General features: G+C 35.2%; 2 protein-coding genes across 5 annotated transcripts in view; one reads left to right on the top strand and one right to left on the bottom strand.

The window, feature by feature from the left end:
- Window positions 1-13,278, bottom strand: part of ERCC8 (ERCC excision repair 8, CSA ubiquitin ligase complex subunit) — a 52,285-nt gene extending 39,007 nt beyond the window's left edge. For 3 of the 4 annotated variants that reach the window (XM_045848265.1, XM_045848263.1, XM_045848264.1), the window contains exons 1-4: window positions 13,148-13,278; window positions 10,901-10,996; window positions 5,672-5,773; window positions 1,403-1,526 (exon numbers count right to left, since the gene is read on the bottom strand). In XM_045848265.1, the coding sequence (XP_045704221.1) occupies window positions 1,403-1,526; window positions 5,672-5,773; window positions 10,901-10,996; window positions 13,148-13,224 (399 nt within the window). In that variant the 5' untranslated portion in view covers window positions 13,225-13,278. The remainder of the gene's footprint in view (window positions 1-1,402; window positions 1,527-5,671; window positions 5,774-10,900; window positions 10,997-13,147) is intronic. The other variant, XM_045848267.1, reaches the window with a different exon arrangement.
- A 92-nt stretch (window positions 13,279-13,370) lies between these two features.
- Window positions 13,371-24,985, top strand: part of NDUFAF2 (NADH:ubiquinone oxidoreductase complex assembly factor 2) — a 156,163-nt gene continuing 144,548 nt past the window's right edge. Inside the window, exon 1 of the mRNA XM_045848125.1 lies at window positions 13,371-13,593. Within this exon, the coding sequence (XP_045704081.1) occupies window positions 13,467-13,593 (127 nt within the window). The 5' untranslated portion in view covers window positions 13,371-13,466. The remainder of the gene's footprint in view (window positions 13,594-24,985) is intronic.

Here is a 24,985-nt window from a genome sequence, read left to right as displayed (position 1 = left end):
AGTATGGAGGTTCCTCAAAAAGTTGAAAATAGAACTATCATATGACCCAGCAATTCCACTTCAGGGTATTCATCCAAAGAGAACAAAGGCACTGATTTGAAAAGATATACACAGCCCCATGTTCACTGCAGCTTTATTTTATATATGTGAATATTAGTCAGCCATGAGAAAGGAGGAAATCCTGCCATTTGTGACAATATGGATGGGCCTTGAGGGAGTTATGCTAAATGAAGTAAGTCAGCGAGAGAAAAACAAATACTGGCTGATCTCTTCTATATGTGGAATCTAACAAAGCCAAACTCACAGAAGCAGAATGAAGTGGTGGTTACCAGGGGCTGGGAAGTGGGAGATAGGGGAAGGCGCTGGTCGAAGGGCCCACATTTCCAGCTGTATGACAAGTAACAGAAAATGTTGCCTAGGGAAGAGGACTTAAGGCAGGGAGTACAATACAATCAAGGTATGATCAGCAGCAAAAGGAGATCAGTTTAGTGGTGGCAAGACATTTATGCAAAAAGAGGTAGAAGCTAAAGTTGAGGGACCAGCAGGTGAGGTTATGGGCAACTTAGACGGTCAGACTGAATTTAGACAAGGGAAGTCACTAGTGGACTTGGGTACAGATAGGATGAAACAGGTTTATAATAAGATTAATTTGGGGGTAGAACTTATGATGGAAACATGGGAAGAAAAACGCAAGGGAACTGGTTAACAGTTTTTGGTAGTAGTCTAGATATATGGTAATGGTGAGGGAAAGAGAAAAAGAGAAATATGTGAATTTGAAGAAAGATTGGTAAGATTTGAGTACTAAATGGATGTGATTAGCAATCAGTTTGCAACAAATTAAGTTTGAGGAGATGGCACTACAGCTAGAAAAATATGGGACTAGAGCTCAGGGAAAAGATTAACACTTGAAATATAAATTTGACCAAATATCATATCATGAAAACTATTATCTACTGTTGACCTTTACTAAGCTAAAGTATTCTTAACTTTCTTTTCCTTTAAGTTTTTAGGTCAACAGGAGATAAATCCAATTTTCTTCACTAGATCACAAGATCACAGTAGTTTTAAATAATAACAATAATAATAGCTAATGGTTTTTGAGCATTTATATGCTAGGCACTGATCTAGTTTCTTTACAAGTATTTTGACCTACTTTATCTTAACTATTCTGTAAGATACAATCATTACCTACATTTACAGATAAGGAGACAAACAGAGAGAGGTTCAGATACTAGTTGGGAGCAAACCCAAGATATGAATTCAAACAATCTAACTCTTCTTAACCACTATACTAATTTCACATTATTATGTGACATCTTAGCAAATAATCACACTAAAATGGTTTAGGGTTAAATTCTCCTTCATCCAATAGTGCCATTTGCAAAGGTTTTAATATACTTACTTGTAATGTATTTGTATCCCATACTTTCAGAGTTTTATCAAATGAACTTGATGTGAACATGCCAGTGTCATGAGGATACCACTGTACAGTCTCCACACTATATTTGTGAACATCAGGATGATTTCTACAAAACAGCAACCAAAATTTAGAGATAACTGACTTACATGAGTTTGAAACTTACATTGTATTAACAAATAGCAGTTTCAGGAAGGATGGTATGAATCAGCAAACCTAGATCACATGCCTGTGCCCTAGCTGTCCAGGGAAAGAGAATGTTCAGGCACCTCTAGTTCCAGGATTCCCTAGTGTGACGTGGAGGCCTGCTTCCTATTGAGGCCTTTAAAGTGAGAGATTTCCTATTTATGTACCACAGCCCGCAGGGACCAGCCAGCTACACTGGACCTATTTATGGAGGGGGCAGTGATTTCTCCTTACTGGAAGGCATACCTATTTTGGTTTTGGATTTGCTCTTCCCAGTACTATTTCATCAACACTATCATTCTTAGAATTGTTCAATGCCTCACATAGTTCCAGGGTAGCCACGATATTGCTTCTGATCAAGGAATTTACTTCATGACAAAAAAAAAGCAACTGTGATGCCCATGGGATTCCGCACTCTCAGGTAACCCATCACCCATAGAAGCAGCACAGTCTGTTGATGACTCAGTTATGATACACCTACAATATACCACCTTGTGAGGGAGATGTGCAGTCCTGAAGGATGCAGTATATGCTCTGAACCAGTGGTGACACGATCTGTATGTGTCACTTTACTGAATTTTAATTCCAACAAACTGGGTCTTAAGAAACACAGGATAATGGAGGGACACTTGAACACTTAGTATTTAATGTCAAGAATTATTGTGTACATGAGATAATGATACTGTGGTTATGATAAAGTCTTTATCCTTTAGAGATACAAATAATTGTGAATAAATGCTTCTGGGTTTGCTTTAAAATAATCCTCATAGTGGGTGTGTGGGGTAGAGATGAAACAAGATTAGTTATGACTGATAGGTGTTAAGCTAGGTGATTGGGTGCATAGCTCATTATACACTCTCTACTTTTGTACATGTTTCTGTAAGACAAAAGTTAACAGAAGACTACTGCGACTATGTGAAGATAGGACCATCATGAATTACAATTCCTTAAGGTGATGGTCTGGAATCACAATATAAGATAAAGGACCTTGAACACCTGTGGTGCTACCTGAAAAATGAAAGTCTTAAGTGCCAGTTCTGGCCTTGAGACAGCTGCAAAAATAAAAGGACTGTAGTGCCTACTCATATTTTCTTTCATATGTATATGAAATATATATATTTCAACTAATTTAATTTCCCCTTTCTTTCCTCTCTCTTACCTCCATTAGTTTATTAGGCTAACTATACAACTGAGTCCATAGGCTGCATTAATACTGATAGAAGATCAGGTAAAACTAGTGGAAAAATGGGTATTATCTTGAACTGGAGCTGGATGTGGTAACTAAATAGACTTTTGGTTATCACTCTTTGAGGAAGAGGATGATATATTTTGGTTGAATAGTGAATACCTGTATTAGGTTAGGCTGGAACTTTTCTGTCCCCCGCAAAGGGGTAAGCATGGGAAGAAAATTGTACACAGTTGTTGGACAGCCACATGGAGGGACTGTAGTGGATATGTGCCCTTTTCTTGGCCGCTGAGCATACAAACTCCTCCTGTTACAGGGAAATCCCCTGTGTGTTACTGAAAGACAGAAGGACCCTGCTTCTTGCCACAGAAAGCAACAGACTCCAGACATTCTCTTTTCCTTCCCCCTTGGCAGCAAAGGCATGGACATGTGTCCTGGGCTTCATCAATCTTGCCGGGACTCTAAAACTCTAGCTAGGAATGCAAACACTAGGCATAGTTAGCAATTGTTCAGAGCTGTGGAGTTGAGAGTCTGTGTTGGTGACATGTAGCAGAAACTAAATTGCTCCTGTGTTGTGACCCTGACTGTGTTCTCTATCCTAGTTTCTCTTCATTTTGCTCATTTTTCCACATTTCCTGCCAAGTATGTGAGATACTATCATATTTGGCAGAGTATAATGAGCACATTTTTGCCCAAAATTTTGAGGGAAAAATAAGGATGTGTATTATACATAGGTAGTACTAATTCCATATCTATGTAAATGTTTTTAATTCTTTTATTTATGCTTATGCATGAAAAGTATAACTCTAGAAAGCAATAACGATATCTGTATGCAAAATAATACCCTGGAATACAATAATTGGTTCTGTTGAACTTAGGATGAACTTGCAACGAAAGCAGGTTTGGCAACGATTCAACAAATTGAAACGAAGGGTGATGTATTGTTATCCACAAAGAAAGATAGATGATGTCGACTGTTATCCACTTGATAAGACAAACGATGCCGAAAAATTGAATTAAAAAATTAAAATGAAATATTTTTTTCCTGAAAGTTTGGGCCAAAAACACGGGAGCACATTATACATAGCAACATACGATAATTATCTTTCCAATAAATTTCTTTTTTTAAACCAATTTTCCAATAAATTTGTTTAAAATAAGCAGAATTAAGTTCTGTTTGATCCTAAGATCTTATGGATACAGAGATTTCTCCAGTTTTAAATAAAAAAACTCTAATTATTGATCACAAATAAAAGCTCATTTATATTTTAAATTTAATAGGACAAAATACTATATTATTCCTTTACTATGTATGATTTATTATTCTCACTCACACTTAATAAGAATTTTGGTAGAGGAAAGGAATCTTTTTGGTGTTCAAGAACAAATAAGTAAAGCCAAAATAAATACCAGGAAATAGTCTAAGCCACAGTAACTCAACAACAATTTTTACTAAAGTTATTGTTTAAAGTTAGTTTATAAAGTCTCTGGATGTAAATATTCTACTTAAAATTCATTCTGTAAATAAGCTCACTACATGCCCATTTACACTCAAAGCCATACTTTTAAAGACAGAGTTTGAATCCAAGAAGAAAGTCATAGTAAAGCAAAAGACTCATGCACTAAGCATTTACTTGAGTTTACACACCAGAAAAGCAGACCATAGTCCTTCACAGAACATTATATAGCATGTGGTATATATGGGAATGCTATTTTTTTTCCATAACAAACTAAACAATGTTAAATGTTAGCTAAGATAAAATAAGATAATAAGGAATTTAATTAATATAACTGCCTTACACTTAAGAATTTAGATTTTTTTTTGGTGGGAGTGAAGAGTATAAGTCTCTCAATGCACATTTTGAAGTATTTGAGGTGGTATCTTGCTTCATACATAGTTTTCCTATAACTGTATTTCTATCCACACAGTGGCTTTACAGTTTCCAGGGTGCTTTTTGAAAGATATTTCATTTAATTCCCACAGAAAGCTAGTAGAATAATCTGAGGCTGAGAAATATTTCCCAAATCTGTATTTCCAAAGTGAAGTACCAGAGCCAAGAAATGATCATAAATCTCCTCACAAACAATTCATGGACTTACACACCTATTCTAACACCTTGGGCACAGTTATAATACAGAGTGGTTGTTGATATTAATGTTCATGAGTTTTTTCCTCTTAAAAGCATTTTCTCAACACCTATTCCTTCTGTAAATTCAAAGGTCTGCTTAACATAAAATCGGGTACAAGTGACAAAAATTAAGTGACCATTATGAGCAAATTATAACAAAGTCACAAAACATTTAATTCAAGACAAAAATAATTTTCACAAGACTGCAAAGACAGTAAAGAACAGGTAGGAAACTCAAGACAAAGAGAGGTATGTTTTTAAGTTAGGAAGCTTGGAGTAAGTAATTATAGAGGTAAGAGCCTGTGTGTGCATGTGTGTGTCTATTTGGTGAGGGAATGCCATTATATTTATTGCTTCTAGAGATTAATCTTTTTGTTTGATTAATATCAACCGAAAATCTAATTTGTGTTTATAATTAGCTGAAGTACTCATAAAGGAATCTTACACTAAAAGTACTAAAAATAGGTCACTGAGAAATGCTATGTAGATATGGGGAAAAAAGTACATAATCAAGTTTTAAAATAAAATCCTTTAAAAACTGATGCCAAAGTTGTTTTGGAAAAGTCACATTAAAAACAGCTACACTTAAATTTCAGTTATTATTTTTAAGGAAATATCAAGAGATATCCATGTAAATACAACATGTGAACAAGTTGCTTAAGACATTCATATGACTGCTATTTTCATAGTTTTCCTTAGAAGCAAAAACACTCAACTGTTTATAAATTCAGGAATTACATTTTTAATACACACCTGTCAACAGAACACAGTGCTTTACATGTGTAATAAGGTTGTCTGCTGTAGTTCTCAAGATCATAAAGAACAATCACACCATCTGAACCACCTGATAACATGCTAACAATAAAAAAGTTAACATTAATTTATCATCTTATGTAGTTCATTTATTTATAATTACATATTTCTTAAAATTACTGATCTTTAAACATCCAAATATATTATGCCCACAAATACTGAGTAAAAATTAATATAGACTTCACTAAACTAAATTTTCTTAATCTAATATTTGTAGAATAAATATGGAAAGATTTATGTGATCATTTAAAATTTACCTCATGATACCAAAAAGAGAGTAGAAACACGATGGCAAAAGATACTTCTTACTAGAAAGTAAAATATTACAACGTAATTTTAATTGTCCTAATTACAATTGTGCTAAATAAAAGTGGAATCAGACAGAGCAGCTATTACTACTGATGCTAGCTAGCTATCTGATCCTGGGCAAGTTATTTCACCTGTTTCAGCCTTAAATGTTTTAGAAAAAGGGGGATGGTTTCATTTAAATCATAAAGTTGATGTAAATATAAAATAATCTGCCAAGTGCCTTTATATTGCCTGTCAAAAAAAACGGGCTCAGCAATGTTAAAGTCCTTCTGTTAAGAACGTTTTTACTCAATTCATTCCACTTGGAGACCTGCAAGAAGCAAGGCACTCAGCTAACACAGCTGTGAACAGACAGGCATGGTTCCTGTCTTTTCGGAGTCTAAAATGTAGTAGGGAAGTGACAGACCTGTGCATTTATATATCTATAAAAGTATTCCTATTTCCTAATATTATTGTTCACCATCAATCCCATATTGCTGTCTCTCTATTCATACTGGTTCTCTGATGTTTTTCTCTGGGAGGTTCCTCAGAAAGGGCTAATCACAACAGTACTCCCTGAATTTTTGTACGTTATTGACAATTTGTCCTTTTGTACTTGAAAATCTGACTGGATATAAAATCTCTGACTCATATTTTACTTCCATGGACATTTTAGATAAGAAACTGCATTTCTTTGCATAAAGCCCAAAATAAATATGATTTCCTTTTCCTTTCATGCAATTTAAGATCTTACTTATTCTAGAAAAGTTTTCTTGGATTATAGCTTTAACATTCATTCTGTTCTCTTCCTTTGGTTCCCTTCTCTGGAATCTCCTTTTATATGTATGGTGGTTCTCCTCTGCCTATCTACCAGGTCCTTATCTCTTAAATACCTTTCCTTTCTCCATTTCTTTTTGATTTAAATTTTTTCCTTTCCACCTTCACCTAAGGCATTGTCTCTTGTATTTATTTGCTTGTGTTCCCTATGCTTTAGTATTCATTTCTGAAACATTTTTATTTCTAAATTTTTCTTGAGTTTGATAATCTCATTTCTGATTTTCTAACTATAACTTACATTATTCTTCCATATACTGTATCTTTTAAAAAGAACTTTTAGCTAGTTTTCTTAAATAATTTTTTTAAGATTTCTTTATTTTTAGAGAGGGGGACAGGAGGGAGAAAGAGAGGGACAGAATCATCAATGTGTAGTTGCCTCTTGCATGCCTCCGACAGGGACCTGCCTACAACCCAGGCATGTGCCCCGACTTGGAATCAAACTGGCAACCCTTTGATTCACAGGCTTGCACTGAATCCACTGAGCTAAACCAGCCAAGGCTACTAATTTTGAAATATTAGGTTAAAGTTCTCATCTATTTTGTTGGCATACCTTTCTGGTACAACTTCATGGTCTATAGGGGCATTACTCCACTTATTCTCATTGTTCCTATAGTAATTTGACTTCAATCCCATTCTTTGCTTATTTTTACATAAAATTAATTTTCTTAAACTTTTAGAAGGGAAACTTGGTTTAGAATAGTTACATTTTATATCTCTAGAATGTTTTCTTCTTTTTTTTGTAAGATGTTCAAAATACGGCAGTTTACTTTCAGAGATTTCCTGGTTCTGTTCACCTTTCCAACTTTTACCTGGACCATCTTTTTCCTTTCTTCTATTATCCCTATATTACTTAATTTGGATTCTCGTCCAAGCAGTTTTTCCTCAGTGCAGGGTTCTGTCCTGTAAGGGACTATTAGTTGATATGGCTAGAGAAATTAAGGCCCAGACTACTCCAGCCCCAGGTCTTACTGTGAACCCCTTGAACAATTTGAATGTGCCATGCTCTCCCAGTTTCAGCTGCTGTAGTCAACTTGCTGAGCTTTCAACTAACTGTTGGTTATTTTCGAGTTCAGGTCAATCTGATGCCTGATTGCTTTTAATTGCCATCCCTGGTATGGATGCTGATGCTACACAGATCTTACATTCTAATACAAGCTCCTTATCTTGCTGTGAACCACTTGTAAAGGCTTTATGAACTAGCAACATGTCTGGTTTACAGACTTGCTTTAAGGAAAATTCAGTATCAATCTGTAGAACAATTAGGTTAATTTAAAAGTAGTTCTTCCAAGTTCTTTGTTCAAATAGTTTTAAAGTCCAACTGATAATAGGCAATAAAGAAAGAGCAAGAAGCCCTGGCTGGCGTAGCTCAGTGGATTGAGCACGGGCTGGGAACCAAAGTGTCCCAGGTTTGATTCCCAGCCAGGGTACATTCCTGGGTTGCAGGCCATAACCCCCAGCAACCGCACATTGATCTCTCTTTCTCTCTCCCACTCCCTCCCTAAAAATAAATAAATAAAATATTTTTTAAAAAAAAAAGAAAGAGCAAGTAATGCCATGGCTAAGTTTTAAAAAAAAATATTCATTAGTTTCATTACAAAAATTTTGTAGTTGTTACTCTAATTAGGTATGTAGAGAAATATATGTAAATTTTAACAACTACAACTTTTATTTTGGTTGATAAAATGCTGTGACTTGTTTGGAAACAGATGTGAGCAATATGTATACCACAACCAATTTGAAAAACATTTATGCTTTATATCTGAACTTTGTGAAATATTTTTTTATCACAGCTCTATGTGTATTAGCAAAAACAAAAAACCCAAAAAACAAACAAAAAAAAGAAACCCAAAAACAAATACTTTGAAAGCTGTACTCTTAAACTGATTTTAAATGGTATTTACAATAACGCCAAATGTTTCACCTTTGCTAGAATGACTTCCAAAAGCATTCCTTTGATTCCATTAGTTGGGTGAAAAAACCAAACCATTATCAAAATTTATTGACTATTTGAAGTATATGATGGCACTAACATTATTTAACTGTGATGTTATTATTCTGTAATACAGTAAACACAGTAAGAGATAAGGCTTCATGTTTTTATATAGATGAGGTAACCTGGTATTAAAGATAAATAAAATTAATTAGAAGAATTGAGAAGGTATAAAAGAAAAGTCGAGATTTACAGAATGATATGCATATGTACTCTATGCAGCTGCACCTGTTAAAATGTTATTTTCGGGTTGACTTCTTAGAATAACTCCTAATTTGGAAATAAATGCTTCTTTATCAGATTGTGTACTCTGGCTTCCATTCTGGTTTTCAGTGATATCACTACAGCTCTGTGGTGGTTGGTAAGTATTATTAAGTATGTAGAGCAGGTTTCACATACGTTGATTTTCTTAAGAATAAGAAAATCAGTATTTAATTTTCCATTAAATGTATGGCTGGCTTTTTATTTCTCTCTTTGCTGCCAAAAGGGCTTACGAGCCATAGCAAACAATGAAAGAACTGTAGACTTTTAGCCTGAAATAAAGGAGGAAACCACTGCAGTTAGAATCTTGACTTTTCTCTATATGCTCTACAAACACATATTTCATGTACATATAATTTATAATTCCCCACATTTCTCAGTGGCTCTGCCACCTGGTAGCCTACTGGCTTCACATATTCCACAGATTAAACAACTGATCACTATCCCAAAAAAGAATCTGTACTAAATATTTTTTCCACCAGAATCCAAGACGAAAAGAAATTAGCTGTTTATATCTGCACTATTTTATAAGCAAATGCCCCACAGCTATCCTTGAACAGGAGGTTATTATATTAAGTCTAGAAAAGGTCATGAAAATAAAAAGAGTTATCACTGGTCATCTTTTAGATATAACCAGGTGTTAAAGTTAGGATTTGTTCACTGTTCATGTTTTTCAAATACTACCAGGTGAGACCATAACAGAAGCTGGAAATAAAAAAAGGAATTATATAAAACTTTTCTTCGCTTATCTTAATATTAATTAAAATAACTATAATAATAGTACTTTATTATAATGTAAAATTGTGGGGCAAATGCTGAACACACGACACAATAAATTTTTCTGTAGTTACTTTTACACCTGTTCTAATTATTAGACTACATGAAGAGTTTTGAACTTTCTTGGACTATCACATGGGGGTCAATATGAGTTTTAAGTAGGGTGATGGCATGTTCAGATTTGTATTTTTCTTTTTTTTTTAAGATTTACTTAGTTTTAGAGGGAGGGGGTAGGAGGGAGAAAGAGAGGGAGAGAAACATCAATATGTGGTTGCCTCTCGTGCCCCCCTACAGGTGACCTGGCCCTCAACCTAGGCATATGCCCAGACTGGGAACCCAACCAGTGACTCTTTGGTTTGCAGGCCAGCGTTTAATCCACTGAGCCACACCAGCCAGGGCCAGATTTGTATTTTTCAGAGCACTTCACCTGTTGTGTGAAAAATGGACTGAATGGTGTAAAAGTATGGGTGATAATTCTTTTGATTAATAGGAGTAGTAGCAATGAGTAATATAAGCCAAGTCCTATGCTAATTGTTGTATTATCTCAAGGAGTCTTCACAACAAACTTCTTAGTATTATTATTCCCACTGTATAGCTAAGGCAACTGAGAATTAGAAGTTAGATAAATTGCTCATGGTCACACAGCTGGTGTTACAACCAAAAGAAATTCAAATACAAGTGTCGTTTGTTTCAAACTTAATGCTCTAAAAGATACTTTTACTTTTTAATATTTTCACCCGTTAGTCCCCTTCAGAGTAGCAACTATCTTTTAAAACAGCATTTAGTTACACAGCTAAGTGAGTGAACAATGAATATGTTTATATTAAAGTTATTTGGAAATGTTTATCTGGCAACATTTTTATAGGTATGAAGTTCTGTATTACTTGAAATTAGTAATAGTAGGTTAAAATTACTACAATTTATAATTTTTTCTAATATTCATGAACCTTAACATAATTAATCTGAAAGCAAGATTTTACTGCTTCTCACTTAGGAAGAAAAATATATAAACTTACTATCTCCCTTCAACAGGTTCAATGTCCAGGGTGTTAACGCCATTGCAATGGATCCTTTCAATATCTCTGTCTTTATTCAACTCCAGTCCCAAAACCCTTTAAAAATATAAAAATTAACAAGGGGAAAAAAGACATAACTAAACAATAAATTAATTCAAACATAAAGAATGTCCTCATTTTACCAAGATTACATATAGTACAAAAGTTGCAAGTAATGTTTAAGTCTTTCTACCAAAGATTTTTGATTTTAAAGACCTTATATAAATTTTTTAAAAATCAACAGTACTAACAGTTACATGTAAAGAATTTCTCTTGAAACATTATCTTAGACTTAACTTGAAGAGAATATTTTATTAAACTTTTATTGAGATGAGACAAATTTTCACAAAATTGGTAATGTAAGCTTAACTGAGGACACCTAGTGGACAAAATCTTGAATTACAGCATTTTAAATAAATTCCCTGGAATATCTCTTATGCCTTAGGTATAAATACAAAGTTATTATGTTTAATTAAACAAGTAGGCACATTTAAATGAATCCAATTAAATATTTAGAAAGAAAATGATTAACAAGTATTCTCATAAATTAAGGTGAATGAAATTTCTGGTATTCTATAGTTGTAAAACATCATTATTCTGGTCAGAATATTAAGATTAAATGAGTTAATACATAAAAAGTACTCATTACAATATCTAGACATAGTAAGTGCCTAGTGAATGTTAACTATTAAAATTTGTCTCAATCTGTTGGAAGTTGGAAATAATTTACATTAATTTAACCAGATTGATTTCTAATTTCATTATTGATTAATATAATGCTAATTTATATGGAATTTTTAGCCTATCAAATTAATTAGGTTTCATAAATAATGCACAGTGCTAGAAAAGGTACAAAATGTTACTTTTACACACTGACAACAGTAGTGATAATTAAAAGCATTTTGGAAATCATTTTAGCAATATCAAGTGTTTGGTTTAAAGATATACATAGCCCTTTGTCTTCTGGAAGACAATTTAGCCTTAGGTTCAAATATCCACTTATTACTTCCCTAACCTTGATCAGTAACAATAACTAATATTAAGAGCCTGCTATTTGCTGATTGTACTCAGTGGTAATACTAAATGTAATAACTGGTAATCCTAGGTGACAGATTTCCTAGATGGTAAGTTACATTTTTAAATGCTTTTGATTATAAAACTAAGACATAGTAATTTGCCTAAGGTCATCCATCTAACAATTGGCTGAATTGCATCTGAACTCTGACATTTTTTTTCTCCAGACCACTATGCTGTCCTGACATTTCTGAGCTTCAATATTTCACCAGAAAGTAATTTTTCACATTTTCCATTGAAATTCATTTCTTCTTAAAATATATTTCTATTTGATGATTATCCAAATCATAAAACTAATATGTGCTTCTTGTAACAAGTAAAAATAGTATCAAACAAACATGTGCAAAGGCAATCATCCCTTCCTTGAGTTTTAACAATGAGAAACGTGGCTTTCATTATCATTAATGTATGTATTTATTAGACCAACTCCCTTGTGTATAACTAATCTACTGTCACCATTACCATCCCCTTCCCCAACAAGGATGTTACTCACCAGGCTTGGGCTTTGATTTCTGCATCCCCCAACACCGTTATCGTGTGAGCTTGTCAGTCCCCACACTTAGACTACCTCCTCATCCCGCTGAGGCTCTGAAATAACACTCTGGGTCAACCTAATCCAGTTTGGAAGCCTACCTCTGCTCAGTCTAAAGACTTTGGGACTCAACTGTTTGGGAACTAGGAGGGGTTAAGGTAATAAGATAGAGGGAAACAGGGGTGAAGGAGGCAAGGTGTGTGGAAGGAGGCAAGGTGTGCCAAAAAAAATTAATATAGCAGGCCTGAAACTAGTATCCTTAGAAAGGCCTGTGTGCGAGATTCGCCCTAGCCTGGTTTATGGGATTTCAGAAAACTTCCCATCATTCCAGTGTAACAATGGTTCACTGTGCCTAAACTATTTAGAGCAAACACTCTCTTTTATGTTGAATACCCGTTTTCCTTCTGGGAGTATGAAATTTTTATACATGCTAGGCACATTCTTATATGTACTAGGAATTTTGGTACTTGCTCCAAGAGAAGAGTCGCGTCGAGCTTAGTGGGAGGAAAAGTGATGCTTAGGGAAAGTGTGAGGCAAGGATAACACAGCCATTGGTACAAAGCTTAACTGGCTTGTTAGAGAAGACAGTAAGTTTTCTATACCTTCGTGTGGACTCCACTCTTCGTAGGCGAAGAGGGTCTTCCAATCCAGCTTGTCTCGCCAACAAAAACCCTAGCATCCTCTTCCTCTACACTGGATAGAGTGTTGGACGCAGCCATGACAGAACTCGGAGACGAGGCTGTAACAACGGAGTCTTCCATTGGCAGAGCAATAATGCCATCTGTCCAATGGTAAGCGCCGTTACTGGAAGGGTGTGATGAAGAAGGCAAGTGGAATTCTCCTTTGCTGGTGGGCCGGCTCCGCGTTCTGGTTACTGTCGCGGTGGACGCGGCTACGCACGCTGGGCTATGCGCTGTCGGCATGGGTTGGTCTCAGGATTTGTTCCGCGCCCTGTGGAGAGCGCTGTCAAAGGAAGTGAAGGAGCTAGTGGGCACTGATCAGTTCGGGAACAAGTACTACCATATACCGGAGTACAAGAACTGGAGAGGTGAGATGACAGCGAGGGCAGCGGTGGCGTAGTCAGTAAATGGGGGAAAGTAAGAGCGTCTCGGAAACTAAGGTAACCTGTGACACATGTGATGTCACCTGAGGGGACAAACCGAGGTCGTTCACCCCGCCACCCCATCATCTTAGTGGCTTTCAATGAGCGGCTTTGTTCCACGGCCCGGCCCGGTGCGTGCCCACGGTGCCAGCGCTGCAGCGCCTGGGTCTGGAGCACCCGGCCGCAGCCCGCGCGCGCACGGCCCGGACCCATCTCCTCCCTGCGCTGGGCGCCCCAGTGTTGGTTCTTGCCTTGGGACGGCGCAGACCGGGACAAGTCCACGGAGGTCTTTTACCTAAGGTCCTCCGAGAGGGGGGAAAGTGGCCTTCCTCCTGTGCCCCGCTTGCGACCTGGGCGTAGTAGTATAATTGGGGAAATTTAAGCGCCTCTGCTTTCGTCTTTCTTGGAGTTGACCTTTGTCAGTAGCTCCGGACTGGCCCCTGCGTCCCCTTCCTTACAACCCAAACCTGTCAGAAGTAGGTCCGTGTGCACTAACCGTGTGGAAAAGAGTTCCTCCTAAGGCTCCATATTACCTTTGCCACGAGTTTGCACTCCAGGACCCTGCTGAGCTCACTTTACAACACGTGGATCTGAATCGTGATATTTCTGTGCGGAATTCGGGAGAAGTACGCAGTGAATGAAGTTTGAGGAATTAGGGGGCGTTCCTTCCGTTGAAATCACCGCACAGCAGTAGCGAAGACCTCCTCCGTGCACGTCCCGCCCCGCAATGCAAAAGATCTCAGGCTTTGGGGTCAGAAAGGCTCGGTTTAGAATCTCAGCTTTAACAGCTAACACTTGAGGGGTTTACGGACAGAGTATTTGCTCTCCCCGGGTCTCAGTCTCCTTACTTGCAAGTTAGAGGTGATAATAATCATAATGAGAAACACTAAAACTTTTGTTTAAATATTTTAGACGTTTCCCTAATAAGCTGCTAAACTCTGCCAGGCTAAGGAAAACATCATCTTTTCTTTTTTCTCTCTTTCAAGAACCTAGCATGGTGATGAAGTACTTCAATTTTATTTTTATTCTTCATCCAAGGATGTGTTTATTTTTTATTGATTTTAGAGAGGGGGTTGGGAGAAACATTGATCGGTGGGCTCCCATAGGCTCCCCGACTGGGGATCAGACCTCTAAGTAAGTTTGTGCCCTGACCAGGAATGGAACCTGTGTTGCTCCAGTCAAATGAGCCAACCGGCCAGGGCATGATAAAGTATTTTTTGACAGATTTCAAGCAGAGAGAAATGTATTCTTTTCCATTATTTGTCAGTAACATTTAAAAATATGGAAAATGTCAGATTGTTCATTGAAGTACAGTGTATAATTTACTTTTAGTAATATTCATACTTCTTGATGTACAGTTTTATGATTTTTTCAGAAATGCTTAGAGTCATGTAAATTACCACAATCAAAATATAGAACAGTTCCTTCGCGCACCCACACCCTCAAATTTCTTCCAACCCTTAATGGTTCATTCCCTCACCCTATACCCGGCCCTTGACAACCATTGATCTGTTTTGTGTCCCTGTAGTTTTGATTTTTCTAGAATATCATATAAATGGAATTATATAGTTGTAGTCTTTTGAGTCTAGTTTATTTCAGATAGCACAATGCAGTTGAGTTTCATCCGTGTGTCAATAGTTGTTCCTCTTTATTGCTAAGTAGTATTCTAGTTACTTTTCATAATACTGAGCTGAACATTTGATGTTCCCAAAATGGAATTGGTTAAGGGAAAGGTGGGGATAGCAGTGGGTAGAAGTTAGCAGTGATGCCTGCTTTTAAAATGCAGGATGAGTGTTTCGTCAACCATGGTAGACTTTTGGAATACATTTTTTAACACCATATAACCTTCATTAGCGCTTTTTGCATAGTGAATTGTTCATACAAGGCTATTAGCAGTCATCTTCAAACTGTTCATTTTTAAAAATAATTATGAAATCTTTTCAACTTGAACATTTTCTTACAAAATCTTATATTTTAAAAGATTTTTAAAAAGATTTTATTTATTTATTTTTAGAGATTGAAGGGAGGGAGAAAGAGAGAGAAAGAAACATTAATGTGCGGTTGCTGGGGGCCATGGCCTGCAACCCAGGTATGTGACCTGACTGGGAATTGAACCTGCGACACTTTGGTTCGCAGCCCATGCTCAATCCACTGAGCTACGCCAGCCAGGGCTAAAAGATTTTTTCATTTTGCTCTCAGTTTTTTAATGAAGCATTGTACATTTATAAAAATTACGAGCAAACAAAAATTTGTGCTAAGGTTTTCATGAAAGTACTGGTAAATTACATTTTCAATGTTTATATGAGTATATTTAGACTCAAATACATTTGGATTATCATTATAACAAATACGTTACTTGTAATAACATTGTCTGAATTTTATATTTCATGCTTTTTGGTTAAAAATAAAGATGGCCTTTCGATATGGAGCTCTCAAACACTTTTGTGAAGTCAAATCAGAAGAGGTAGAATCTAGACTTTAAAGGTATAATTCAAAGTGGAGTTTTCTCAATCTAAAATTGAATTTTGTTTAAAACTGAAGATTATTTTATACCATTTCTATGTGCCTCCTTAAAAAACAAATATTAGTTGGATTTTACCTTTTTTTCCAACTTGAGAATTCTGTTTATTTTTTATCCATTTATTTGTTTTTAATTATTGAAGTATGAAATATTTCAAATATGAAAAGTAGAAAGAAGTATAAAGCAAACCTCCATTACTCACTTGCAACAGTTATGAACTCATGACTAAATTTTATATATCCCCACTCATTCTTCCTCTTATTTTATAGCAAATACTAAATATCCTGTCATTTTACCTATAAACATTTCAGTATATATCACTTAAACACAAAGACTCCTATTTTTAAGTATATAATAATACCATCATCACATATAAAAATCAGCAGTCCCTTATTATCATCAAATATCCTGTCCTTCTCATTTCCCTAGTAGTCCCATAATGCTCTTACTGATTGATTTTTTTTTACTTATTTTTACTTACTAGTTTGTTTTTTTTTTAAGATTTTATTTTATTTATTTTTAGGGAGGGAAGGGGGGAGGGGGGAGAGAGAGAGAGAGAGAGAGAGAGAGAGAGAGAGAGAGAGAGAGAGGGAGAGCAACATCAATGTGCGGTTGCTGGGGGTTATGGCCTGCAACCCAGGAATATACCCTGGCTGGGAATCGAACCTGGGACACTTTAGTTCCCAGCCCGTGCTCAATCCACTGAGCTACGTCCAGCCAGGGCCTAGTTTGTTTTAATTGAGCTCCAAACAAAGTCTTTAGATTGTGATTGCTAATATGTTTTTAAGCCTCTTGTAATTTATAGGTTTTCTCTTTATGTTGACTCTTTCCCCCTTTATCTCTCTCACACACAAACCTCTGCTTTTTTATGAGAGGGTGTTGGAAAAAAGCTACTTTTTTTAATACTGTTAACCCATTCATACTTATTACAATAAGTGGTTATATATTGTCTTACTTTAGTCATCTTGTGTTTTTATATTTTTTGTTATTTGTGTTTTCTTGTTGTTGACTACGCTTTTTAGATGTCTTTTGCTGCACAGGCTTCATTTTACTTGAAATTAACTATTTTTTATCAAGTGGGACCTGAGCGAGTGCTACATTTCTTGTCTTCCTACAGGGCTCTGGTAGAACTCTCTGGGAGAGCTGTACTCATTACTTAGGATGCCTTCACTTTCAGCCCCTGCAAGTTGGAGTCTTAAGAGTGTCAATATCAGGTCAGAGTTGTAGTTGCCTATGAGAAAGGGGGAAGGAGTTTACTGGGATAGTTAGCAGATGCTATTTGCTTTTTAACCTTATTTTATGACATCTTATAAGCTATTCACATTAGTGATAATTAGACCTCCCTGTGGTGGCATTAACGAATTCCTTCGACTTGACCCTTACCACTTATTTGCCCCTTGCTTACAGTCCTGCTGCTCCAAGCTTAGGATTTTCTCAGTAGTTCTTTTTGGGAACTACTCATATAGATCCTTTACAATATGACCTGTATGTCTATGCTGATTCACAGGCCAGTCAGCACTGCTGAGTTTGCCTTCCATTTCATTCTGTATCATTTATTAATTTTCTCATGTGATATGTTTATTCAGCACTGCTTTATGCAAAACATATCTGCTTATGTATTTCATATCTATTGACCTCAGCTTCTGGCCTGTTAGTGCCTTTATCTGTTTTCCAGGATAGCTACATACCTCCTTACATAGTATTCTTTAATAAATTCAATAGGATTTGGGAAGATTAATAAGATAAACATGAATCAATAGCTATTTCAAACTGAAGTTGACGTATTTAATTTGTAACAAATTACCAATTTTTCTCCTCCATCTTGTTAACATAGCTTCCAATCTTTTTAGTAATGTCTACATTAATGACAGATAGCATTCATTGAGTGTTAACTCTGATTATTTCATGTCTTTACAACTATATAATAAGAATTATTAACCTCATCTTAAACATGTGTGAACATTTCATTTATGAATACTCAAATGAACTTCATACATATGTGCCTGGGTACAGAGTAGGAACTCAAAAAACAGCTGTTAAATGAACTGAGATATTTATGGACTTAGAATTATAAAAACAAAAAGCAAAAAAATTTTAAACCACAGGAAATGATAAGTAGTTTAAAAATCTTTTTTTTAAAGATTTTATTTATTTATCTTTAGAGAGAGAGAAGGAGAGAAATATAAATGTGTGGTTGCCTCTCACATGCCCCCTATTGGGGACCTGGCCTACTACTCAGGCATGTGCCCCGACTGGGAATCAAACCAGCAACCCTTTGGTTCACAGGCTGGTGCTTAATCCACTGAGCCATACCAGCCAGGGCAGTAGTTTAAAAATCTTAAAACAGGGGATTAAGATATATTTTTTACTTATGATAAATCGTCCAGGTTCTTCAGAGACTAAAATACTCTCAGAGAAAGTAAGTGTATTTTCCATAACTTTTCTAGTGTGGTTTCTGTTTGGATTTAGCTTAGTCAATGACCCTCTCAGTTTAGTTTCATTGCTAGCATCAAACTTCTGTTCAGATACCCAATTTAATTTTTTTCCTTTTGGGATGAACATATCATGATCTGATCATTTGAAACCTGCACCACCTGCTGTTATATGTACTTACAGAGCTCATTGTTTTTGATGATGTCTCCTCAACCTGTTTGTACTTAGTATTTAAATATACTAAAATCTTTAATGAATTATCATTCAGTTAAGACATAGTTATTAAGAATCAGGCAAATTAAATGGTCAAAATTATTAAAAAGGTGTATCTTGTTTCAGTAGGTAATTGGAAGGTTATAATATAGCTCAACAGAATGTGATACTGTATCATTTGCAAAATAATGAAGACATTTCAGATTTTTCCAGCAGGTGGCAGCATTGTTTAAAAATTGTAGGTTGTCAGATTATTAAGTATTTTTCGAGCTGATTGGAGAGAGGAATCTTTTCACTACAGTAATTGGATTTTTATTTTTTCTCGAAAAAAAGTTGCATTACTACTTTATAAACTGCTAACTCTTAAAACAAGAATTTTGAAATGACACTATGGATTTTTCCTAGTCAGTAATGCATACTAATGTAAGTGACTATGATACTTTGAAGAATTGACCACAATTTTTAAAAATTATACATGTAATTTTCTCAACAGTAAGTAATATTCTGTCTTGAGTTTTCAGTGATCACATAATCATCACTATGGACATCATCAAATTGTTAGAATATCCTAAAATTTCTTGTATGATTTTAGCTAAAACATGCCTTCTGTTTAAGGATATCTAGAAGAAGTTGAACTTTCTTTAAACCATTTTGTTGAATATAAAGTAATAATTATAAACTTTTCATATAGGTTGTCTGAAGGTTGGACTTCTAATTTTTTAATCTTTATTTTTAAATTTTATTTCTTAATTGTGTTTTCCTATGAGACTATTTCAGTTGCTTATGGAATTTCCTTAATTTGTGTGAGTATGTATGCATATACTTAAACAGTTGTACTTTGGTGAAGGATAAATACCAACAAATTCCTGTGGTTCTTGATTGCATTCCTATCTCATGTAGTAGAACCACATCTGTGTCTTACTTTCTCCTAAGAGAAAAACAGGGGGAGAAAGTGTGTTCACAATTAAGCATGTCAATCCTTTTTACTGGATGAATGAGTTTATACTGGAAAATGAATTTAAGGAACTTTAATCTTGGATTCTGCCTTTCCTCACCAGGGAAATACAGGACCTTCTGAGAAGAAATGAAAACTAATATTGAATGAGTGACGAAGCTATATTAGATCTATTTCTAAGTGAGGCTGAGAAATATTTTATGCAAGAAGGAAACAGTACTTGTCCCCTTTTGCTTTGAGGATTTCATAGTTGTTTTACACTAAAAATAGTAATGCCAATAACAACAAGAATGATAATAATTAAATACTGTGAACGAGACACCTAGCACTTGTCATGATTCACTGTACTCACTTTTCAGAGGAATGCTCTATTCAAAATTCATTTCTGCTACATTTGAAGACTTTCTAAGTGTTAGATACTCTTCAAGGTTTATAAAATCAAGTTGATGTGCTTTCCTTTGAGAATTGACAATTGAATGGGGTTGGGTAGAGAATTATCTTTAGAACTGTATTGCAGAGAACCATTTGATTGTTAGAATAAATTTCCATTTTAATGAAATTACTTAGGAGCATATACATGTTTTTTTAAAAATTAGTTTTGTTAATTTTAACACCAAAGCAGCTATGTCTTTCCTTTTGTCTTCGTTGCCTTCCAGGTCACTGGTGCCTCCATCTTGTGGTCCAACTGACAAATTGCACCCTTTACTAAAGATTCTAACTGAGCTTTTCTTTCTCAGTTAAAGATGTAAAGTTACTTATTTTCCATGTTTTGTTTATTAAAAAGCATAATTCTTATTAAATAGACATTGATCCAGTCTTCCCACAAGGGCTTTGCTGTGAAGATCATCTTCAGCTTTTTCCACTTATTTTCGTTTTTGGTGGGGGGCCTTTTTGTTTTTGTTGTTTTTCATAAATTTTATTTGGTAGCTGCCAAGCCACGTCCTCTTGATGAAACTGTCCTCAGGAGCCAGTAAGTAAAGTGAGTAATTCTGAGGACGTACTTTTGGACACACGAAGGGCCCTGCACTGTCGGTCGCCAGCATGACTGTGCCATGCCTCTCCACACGTGGTTAAGAACCACAAGACTCCATTTGATTTTCCATCTTTTCCTCTTCATTGTCTCCTCGTTCTCACAGAGAACAGAAGGTGCTCAAAGGGACAATTTAAAGTGACCCATTTAAGTATGAAGCATCTAGAAAAGGAGCTATTTTGATGGTAGTGGTGGTGGTAGTAGTTGTGTGTGTGTATCTATGAGAGAACGGGAGAAGTTTGATCAGCCCTTTATGTTGAAAAAAATGAAACCTGAAATCTTCAGGAAAATTTACTATGTAATTTCAACTGTAAGCTAATTAATAGAATTGAGAGTTAAATAATGATTTTTTTACATAGTTTTTCTGGCAATATTATAGCACAATATGACACCCTTCATTTTACATTTATCTCTTTTAATAAGATTAAGAAAAGTGTTCTTTTGTAAAATTTGAAGGCTTAATCATATTCCTAAGGATTTTTTTTACTAATCTTTGAGGAATATTCTGTTCATTATCCTTTGAATCTCCTTTCATCTTTTAATCCTTATTAATCTATCCTGGCCACCTCAACTAGAAATTAATTATTTTCTTAGACTTCATGAAATCATATTTTGCAAGATTTGCAATTTCACTTTGCATTCAACTAACATATTTGTAAAACTTGGAAAATTAGAGAAATTGACTTATAAAGAAAGAGGTTGCATTGAAAGTGGGTAGGGATTAAAATATTAAGTAGATATTTAATGTGGACTAATATTATAAATTTATATAGCAGGTATTTTTATTTATTTTGAAACTACTACCTTTCTACATGAACTAGAAACTTCAGTAAATTTGTTAATGAATGTATAGTCAGTGAAGAACTCCTACGCTTAAATACCTCTGGGACTTGCCTTCCCCTCTCTGGCAAGATTTTTGAAAATATAGTCATTGTGCTTACTTTAACCCTCATCTAGAATAGACCATTTTCAAAAGTGTTGAAGTTTGTACTATATGCCCCCATTGTGTTATAGGTGATTGCTTTTGTAGCTATTTCCCTGACTCTTGCATGTTCTACTGGACACTGTCTGAATTGTAGCAGGTGTTTAAGAAAACTTATTTATCTATTTGACTGATAGTTGTTGAAAACCCCCTGTGTGCCAGGTACAGTTCTAGGCATGACATATATAAAATACTCAAAAACCCATGCCCTTTTTGAGTTTCTATTGTAGCTAAAGGAATCAGATGATTTAAAAATATACATAAATAGCCTGGTTGGTGTGGCTCAGTGGATTTGAGTGCCAGCCTGCCAACCAAAAGGTCACCAGTTAAATGCCCAGTCAGGGCACATGCCTGGGTTGCAGGCCAGGTCCCCAGGCCAGGGGGCGTGTGAGAGGCAACTAATCAATGTATACCACGTTGATGTTTCCCTCCTTCTCCTTCTCCCTACCTTCTCCTTGCTCTAAACAAATGAATAAATAAAATCTTTTTAAAAATATACATAAATAGGAAATTACATAATTGTCACAGTATGGTAAGTGCTAAGGGAAAAAGAAAATTAAATCAGAGTAAAGAAATCAGGAGTACTGGAAGTAGGGAGTGCGGTGGAATTTGTTAGGGTAGCTTGGTTTGGATATCAACGTTTTGAGCAGACTTGAAGGAGGTGAGGACATTAGCCAAGTGGATATCTGGAGCAAGAAAGAGTGCTTAGTCAGAGGCAATAGCAGTGCAAATGAGCAGTTACCTCTGAGTGAAATGGGAGTTAGCCTCAGCACTTATGTTGATGCCTAACATATACTATATATTTTGTGAGATTTCTTGTTAGATATAGTGTTTGTTAGATTGAAAGAAATAGACTCCACAGGGGTAGACTTTGGCCGAAACCTTACCTCATTTCCTTTCTTGCAGTGCTTCTGCTGCTTCTCTCTTTTAAGGAACAGAGGAATAAAAAGTAGTCCCTGTAAAATATAAAAGCCTGTGAGGTGGTTTCACATTAAACCTAAAAGATGTCCTTGTTTTTTTACCTTTAATTTTTTTTTGTTTTTCTAAGATGTTATTTCTGAGGTCTTTGAAATGAACCTACATTTAGTGACTGTTCCTCCTCTTACCTTTTAAAAGAATTTTCAGATACATTGTTCTATGCCTATGAAGTATCTAGGAAGGCAGTCCATCAAGACTAGGACCACTTTCTGCCACTTGCATTCATCTTTTTAATAGTTATTAAATAATGTGTGTGCCAGTCACACTAGAAGTATGTGTGTATATATTTAACATTAACAGAATTTATTTTTTAGAAATGTAATTTCAACAAATTATTTTCCTTTAGATACTAAGATCTAGTTTATAATGAAATACTTCAAGTAATTTAGTTAATTATCAAAATCATAAAATAAATTTAATAGTATAACAATATAGGCATTTTAAAATTAAAAGTACTTTTCCTCAGACATTGGAGATTAGTACATATTACCATTGAATGTCAAAAGTAAAATTATGATCAATTGAAGTGTTAAATGTAGGAGTGGGATATATAAATTTTATGTGCCTTTTAATACAGCTTTTTAAAATGGCCAGCTTTTATCAAAGCTAGAACATAGTTAAAACCTATGGTAAAGTTTTTGTAGGAGATGTGTCTTTATTAAGCAGACTTTCTCATGTAATCATATTTTATTAATGCCATCAGTATGGGATAACAATACAAATGATACTTGAAATATACCATTAGTAGACATTCATCTCCCACATATTTTCTCTTTTCCAAAGTACTCTTGCTCTCAAGACTTCTTTTGACCCCTCAACCATCTGTACCAAAGAACAGGGGTTGCTGGTAAGACAGCACTCATCTTTAAATCCATTTTTAATAGAAGTGCCTTATGTGTTTCCTTCATGACTCTAACAAAGGTACTTTCCCCCCTCTGAATCTTAGAGTCACTTGCTTGATCTTTAAGTTTTCCACTTGAGAGCACTGACTTTGTATTTGTAGTTTTCCAATGAACAATTTAAAAATAATCTATCAAAATTTATATTAAAAAGTATTTCTAATCCTGGCCAGTGGCTTAGTTCGTTGGGCATCATCCTGCAAACCAAAAGGTCCTGGTTTTATTTCTCATCAGGGCACATGCCTGGGTTGTGGGTTTGGTTCCCAGCTCGGGCATGTGCAAGAGGCAACTGATCCATGTTTCTCTCTCACACTGATATTTCTCTCCCTCTCTTTCTCCTTCCCTTCTCCTCTAAAATCAGTAAAATAAAAAATATTTTAAAAAAATATTCTAATTAAATTAATTACACTGGAAGTTACTTTGCTAGAAAATTAGAATCAGAGTGTTTTTACTTTGATTTTTTTTATCATACAGAAACCATATAACCAGCTTAAAGAATATTTAAAAAATCACTGTCATTTAAATTTTTAAACTTGTTTGTCTCTGTATATATACATGTGCAATTCTTTAAGACAAGGTTATTTCCTCCCAGATATGAATTATAAATGAAGGGCCTTTTGAATGGGTACTTTTTTCATTTATAGATGAGGCAACTGAGATTGTTACTGGCTCAAATCTCCTAAGAACCCAGGCTACATTTTCCCAGTATAGTTTAAGAAAAATTATCTTTAAAGTGATTTTGTAGTATGCTACTTCTTATTAGTATGTACCACGCAATAAATACTTTACTCTTCTTTTATACCAGTTGACCTTTTTTTAATGTCATTACTACTTTATATATGTATATGTTTTGCGCCTGCTACATTTACACCTTTTACGTGCTTTTCTTTTGAAAATATTGTACTTACTAGAATCAAATCAGACTTTATAGCTAGTTCACAAAACTATGAAAGCAGCAAGGCTCACAATGGAAGCATTGACACACACCAACAATAGTAACCCAGTACTGTGTCATAAGTGTGATACATGTTCATCAACACAGGTTCGGTGATTGGGGTATAGTTTCCAATCAGTCTCTTTTGAAACACATAATAAAAGTCTGTCTCACCCTGTTGTGCAATATCCCTATAACTGTGTATGACTTCACTAAGATGTTTTCATTTAGGCAGGATTTCCAAATGAGGAAAATAACTGAATCATTGGAAATACTGTAAAAACAATTGGTTAAATTATAGGAAAGGAAAATGGGTCACAGTTAGTGTCAGATTTTAGTCAGCTATACAACCATTTGTCTAGTTAAATTACTTATGAAAAGGCTGCTAACATT

Source organism: Phyllostomus hastatus, unplaced genomic scaffold (genome assembly GCF_019186645.2).
Source record: "Phyllostomus hastatus isolate PE091 unplaced genomic scaffold, TTU_PhHast_1.1 phas_contig_58, whole genome shotgun sequence".
NCBI classification, from domain to species: domain Eukaryota; kingdom Metazoa; phylum Chordata; class Mammalia; order Chiroptera; family Phyllostomidae; genus Phyllostomus; species Phyllostomus hastatus.
The sequence above is the reverse complement of the archived record's forward strand: the minus strand, read 5'-3'. Positions and strand labels throughout refer to the sequence as shown.